A 6,157-nucleotide genomic window follows, 5' to 3' on the forward strand; every position below is an offset into this window, starting at 1 on the left:
TCGGGGAATAAAGCAAGTACTAGCATTTAGTCCGGAGGTGGGCTAAACCAAGACAAGGGGTAACTGTTTTAAACTGAAAAAAGGTAGATGTATATTGGATATTAGGAAGACATTCTTTACTGGAGGGTGGTGAGACACTGGAACAGGTTGCCCAGAGAAGTTGTGGATGTCCTCTCCCTGGAAGTGTGCAAGGCCAGACTGGATGAGGCTTTGAGCAGCCTGATCTAGTGGAAGGGACCCCTGCCCATGGCAGTGGGGTACTGGAACTAGATGATTTTTAAGGTCTCTATCAACCCAAACCATTCTATGATAAGTCATCTCACTCACTGTGTTTCAGGCTGACATCAGTGAAGCGAGAAAAATATTGTCAAGCAATCTTAAAACACTGCAGTTTTCAGATAAGCAAAGCACTCAATTATCAACTATTACAACAGGGGACACATTCCAAGGCAGACTGGAAGTAAGTGCAGAAATGCGACTTGATATGCAAGCTCACCAATCTCAACCCCTTTCTCAGATGACAATCCTGTTCTACCTTGCAAAATGGTTCCCTATAAACGGGCTTCTCTTAGATCCCAACACTGGTATCAATACCAGCCCCACTCCTGATACAGAGGCTGCAGCATAAGCAAAAACACCAGGTAAAACTCACACATGCACTACGTACCATAATAAGGTTCAAAGAGCTCACTGGAAGCAGAATAGAAGTCCTCTAGTTTAAAATCATTTGGACCTTTCAAGGTCATGCCAAATCCTTTTGCATGCCACTTCCGCCTCCACAAGACATACTCAGAAAAGCCTCCAGGACCAGCACACACATCAGCAAAGTAGAGCAGCTCTGCATCTCGTTCCTTTATCAAAGGCCTCTGCAAAAGGAAACTGAGGAAATTGTACTGACCCAGTAATAGCTCCCATCAGTCAAACTAGATACACCATACACTGCACTACTCAGTCAAAGAAGTATCTTCCAAGCACCTGTTTTCCCAGCTAGTATCCTAAGGATTCTCCTTTCTCCCCACCTTCTCCATTCTCCGAGAAAGCACCGCTGTTTGAAAGTTAAATAGAGGCTCTCACCCCATGGAAGTCCTTAGGGTTTGTAAACATGTAGTCAAAGACATGGTCCATATTTGCCATCTTCATTGCAGCCCTGTGGACACATAAATAGGGACCTGCTAAGTTTCAACCTTGCCTCCCAAGGCTGAAAGTAGACATAAATGGGAAAGGGGCTATACTACTAGAAGTTCTGCAAACCTGTTCAGGAAGAAAACTCCACGGATCATCTCATAGGGGTTAGATCTTGTTCGGGCTCGACGCATTTCTTCTCCATCCAGCTCATCAAATACACTCTGCATAAACACAAAATTGAGCTGGACCTGGCACAGGCTTGAGGGACAGGCAGGCATGAGCATTTCCTATCCTCATGCTTCTCTCTCCTTTGACAGCAAACTCCATGCAGGGTTTGGTTGACCAATATAGAACGTTTTTCTGTCACATAATGATATTCACTCTTCTTCTAAGCCACCTCAGTCCTTAAGCAAATTTAGTGACACTGAAGAATTCTGTATTGATAGCTCCAGAGCCTGATAATGTCGTTAGCCACCTCAGAAGCTGTCCCAGCCTAAGGGATTTCTCTCATACATACATACACACTCTACTACAGTTTACATGGGCATGACAAAATCCAGGAGGGAAGATTGAACACACAAGAAAAGAAAGGGAGCCCATTTCCTTAGCTTATTCAAGTCTTCAGCCTTTCGGTTGGACTAAGAAAGGGAGCCTGTTTTCATTCATCTCGTTGAAGGCTGAGGTGCAAAACAGGCTGCTGAACAGACAGCAACAACCAGGATGCAAGGTCATACCAGTGTCATGGCAGTGAAAGAGGATGTTCTGAGCTCTTGCCAATCACCTGAGTAAACTACTCAATTCTCTTCAATTCTTTATTTCACCTGCTTCCCCAAAACTTCAGTTACTCTCTAAAGAAGGGGACTCACCTTGCACTGCAGGACATTACGTAAAAGCTCTTCACTACAGAACTCTGTTTCATCTTCAATCACCATCTTTTTCTGGAACAGGACGAAAACACAGACAATTAGCAAGCATGGTGTCAGTCATTTCAGAATGCAACATGTATCAGTAATGGATGAGGGTTGCCAACCACATACTAGGCTGTATTACCAAAAGCGTAGCCATCAGGCTGACGAATTATTCTCCCCTATTTGGCATCTTGAGACCACATGTGGAATACTGCATACAGTTTAGCACTTCCCAGTACAAGACAGGCATACTGGGGCAAGCCCAGCAAAAGGGCCACCAAGATAACAAGGGTGCAGAAGCACCTGCTGTATGAGGAGAGGCTGAGAGAACAGTTTGTTCAGAAGGGAGATCCTACTGCTGGGACAGCAGGAAATAGAGGAGATTGATCTAGACTCTTCTCAGAGAGGGATAGTGATAGGACAAGAAACAATGGACACAAGCTGCAACACAAAAAATGCCGATTAGCCATATGGAAATTTTCTATTGTCAACTGGGTTATCAAACACTGAAACAGATGCCCAAACAGGTTGTGAAATTTCCATCCTTGGAGATACTCAAAGCTCAACCAAACAAGGCCTAGAGCAACCTGATCTATTTGGACCTGCTGTAAGTAGGGTGCTGCACTAGCAATCCCCAGAGGTCCCCTCCAGCCTAAGTTATTCTACAACTCTTTGAAAAGGCAATTGTTACAGGCTGAGTAGTCCTGTGTCATCTTAGGCTGGTAAGTACAGAGACTTAAATTACCTTCCCCACAGTCATCCACTCCTTCAGCTCCTGGGCATCCGGGATTTCTGTGGTACACTCAAGGCACCAGTCCACCTCCTCGTAGGCACTGGGCTGCAGACAGAAGATATGGGAAGAGCCAAAGATTTTTTTGCTAGCAAAATATAATGGCTAATTGCTCCCCAAAAGTTTGCTTCCCAGTCCTAGCATAAAGGGTTATGCCATGACTTTAAGGCCAACCAGAAGAGGGTTTTCTTCCTCCTAGTCTAAAACATGTCTTATTTGTTTGGACTTAAAAAAAATTAAACATGCCTCCACCACAAAAACCCCACACCACCTTCCTCTCATTAGAGTCTTATAAATAATCACGACAAAGCAAAAACATTGTACTCTCAAGGCACATTTTAAAGACACTGCAAAAGAGACAGTTGTCAAAAAAACACACTACCTGATTGTGCTTTACACATTCTTTCTCCCAGTTCTTTCTGGGAAAGGCTCCCTCATTCCACAACTTAATTCAGGCTTCAAACAATTTTTATAATCTTAGAAAGGAATTGTTTTAGCAGTTAAGATCAAAGTGATGGTACTCCTCCACAAAGAGAGGCTGATAATATCTACTAACCTTCTTCTATTTATTACAGTAGTATCATCCACAGGGGTTAATCATACATAACACTTAACTGCTGTGAGCTGTAGAAACACACTGGAGAATAAGACCTAAACCAATGAGCCTATAGAACCGGTCTCAAATTCCTCAAATTCTCAAGGAATGACCTCTGATCTTATTTTCAACTGCTGAAAATACTACAAAGAAACGAGAGCGAAGTACTATAACATGTACCATACATGACTTAACAAGCATCGCTGCCCTTGAACTAACAATGGCTGTGACCTTCTGGCTTACACTCCAGCTGCCAGATCCCTAGGATTCAGTGTTGTGGTTTGTTTTTTCCTTTTTAAATACAAATATACAGCAGCTATTTCACAACAAATAATATCAAAACTGGGCTTTACTTTCCTGACAACATCTATTCCTATTTCCCAGTATTCTTCCCTGTTGAAGAGCTTGACAAGACACAGGAATAGAACATTAATACTTATGCCAGAAAATAAGTTTTGCCATGCTGTTCTGGGACAAAATAAGGCCTGGGTCTACCTAACAGAGCCACTTGATGGTAGCCAGTTGTATCAGACAGCACTAAGTATCATTCCCAGATGGCAAATCCCAAACACAGCAACAGAAAAGGGATTCAAAATAGGAAGTACTTACCTCTGGCTCATCCTGCCAATCAATATTGAGCTCCCCATCAAATCCTTTGAGGGTCAGCCCAAAGCCTCTCCTTCCCTTCTGATTGGAGGCCTCAACAATATCCTTCCTGCCTTGGCCGTATTTTCCCAGACCTTCTCCTTCCCGGAAGCCCATCTTAGCCTACAAAGCAAGCAAAGGAGGCACAGTGAGGCAAGGGGACTTGAGTTTATGTACTACCACTGGGATCAAAGACTAGCAGGCAAAATGACATATGACCCTGAAGTGACTTGAAGGCATTGAGCATTTTTAATCTCAGTCGTGGCTTTCAGGACTTAATACTGAGTTCACTTCACTGAGGCAGGACACAAAAGAGCTAGATCTGAAGAATGATGTTTTTGACAACAGCAAATTACAAAAGCTTCAGTAATGTGGGAACAGCCTGCTCAGAGGGAGAAGTAGCGAGGAGCCTGAAGCCATTCATCACAGTGTTTAGTAAGCATGGAGGGATGCTGGCACATGAAAAAATTCATGTTGTGATGATATTCTTTGTTGTGAACATGCACTCACGTACATTTCAAGCATCAGTTAAAACTTCACCTAAAACTCAGAAGGAATGCCAGACACACTGTTCCTGAAAGACATTCCCATCTCTGAGGTTAAAAAAAATATGTTCATTAACTGCTGTTTTTTCAGGCTTTTCTTATCATAAATTTTAGCAACAAAATCAAAAAGCATGAATGCAGTCGACTTCACTCCCTCCCGTATGCATCTACAAGACAGTAAGTAAATAAAAGATGGAAGGATTAAGTTTCTCTTTGAATGAATGTTATCCATATACTCCTTCCTGTGAGAAGCAAAAAAAACATTGTTTATTACCAATCTGTATGAGAAACAACACAAGAACATCTGACAGGTTTTATACAAAGGTATGTGGTGTTTTCCCATTGCCTTTGCTACCTGGCTCTGAATCAGATCTTCAAATACGTACACCAAATACAATAGCCACCAAGCCTGTTATACACCGGTTTTCTGATGACAGGATTTTGAACCTCTAGTAATCAAGGACTATTTTCCTTTAACTTACCTAATGCTACCAAATCATTCAACCAGATTTGATATCACATCAGTCTTTATATTCAAATTTATGAGTCCTTAGAAACAAAAGCCTCCCAAATTCCGTAGTAAAAGCTCCTGCATTGTGGCAACTGAAAGCGCACATCCTTATTGGCTCAGGAGAGAACCCTACAAGTGAAAGATAGTCTTGTGCTAGAATCAGCAAACTGCAGCCCAGTGCCAAAACTGCATGTGGACAGATTCTGAATAATCAGCAACAGGATCTATCTACATAGAGGTACAATCAGCAACTCTCAGCCTTTGGATTCCCCTGAGTTTTGAATTCAGCGAGAGATGAAAGTTCTTTTTTCATGTAGAGGTATGATCCTGCTGGTCAGCAGTTGTTCCACCTCCTTAGGAGGCAGTATCTCCCTGTTCCCATTCCTAGTAGTAGCTAGCACTTCCCAGCCTCTAGTAGAAGACTGAACTTCTAACTTGGCGAAGGCAGGTACAAGCTGGCCTACCATCATGGAATGACTGCTGACCCCTGCTCCTGCGAGTACAGCACCAGCACAGAACAAAAGGAGACCTGAATTCAGTCCCCACTGAGCCCCACACTTCCTGTCACATTTCAAGTAGTACACAACCATACATCTCATCATCTCTGCTGCCCTTGGAAATAACATTTTTTGTTTCTCTGTTACCAAGAATGGAAATTCTTTCAGGATTATTTGATTCTCACCATACCACAAAGTTTGCATCAGGAAATAAGTGTAACAACAGCATGCACCGAAAGAGACTCCTCTTCTCTACAGCCTACTATTGCCTTTCAACTCAAGAACAAGTTGCCCAATTTGGGACTACCACAAGACAGAGACAGTCAAGCATTTTCTCAGAACTTTCTAAAAGTACTTTCTTCCCCACATGAACCCTGTACAACCAAGGGGATGGCGATCACCTTCAAAGTTTAGCTGTCACAGTTGCTACCATTCATGACTCCCTGCCTTTCCAAGAAAATTCTGGCCCTACATAAAGCAGAGTGGCACTACTTGAAAGAAAAAGAAATACCTTAATAATTCAGGTAATAATTATATTATT

General features: G+C 42.6%; 1 protein-coding gene across 1 annotated transcript; it reads right to left on the minus strand.

The window, feature by feature from the left end:
• Nucleotides 1–667: 667 nt before the first annotated feature.
• Nucleotides 668–4,186, minus strand: LOC104619704 (cap-specific mRNA (nucleoside-2'-O-)-methyltransferase 1-like; the record flags this gene model as incomplete). The annotated part of the gene is made up of 6 exons (XM_010285682.1): nucleotides 668–866; nucleotides 1,075–1,147; nucleotides 1,252–1,346; nucleotides 1,992–2,063; nucleotides 2,779–2,871; nucleotides 4,028–4,186. Coding segments are annotated over 6 exons (691 nt in total), but the record flags the coding sequence as incomplete, so codon positions are not given.
• Between the last annotated feature and the right edge of the window lie 1,971 nt (nucleotides 4,187–6,157).

This window comes from Phaethon lepturus, unplaced genomic scaffold, assembly GCF_000687285.1.
Source record: "Phaethon lepturus isolate BGI_N335 unplaced genomic scaffold, ASM68728v1 scaffold46700, whole genome shotgun sequence".
NCBI lineage: Eukaryota > Metazoa > Chordata > Aves > Phaethontiformes > Phaethontidae > Phaethon > Phaethon lepturus.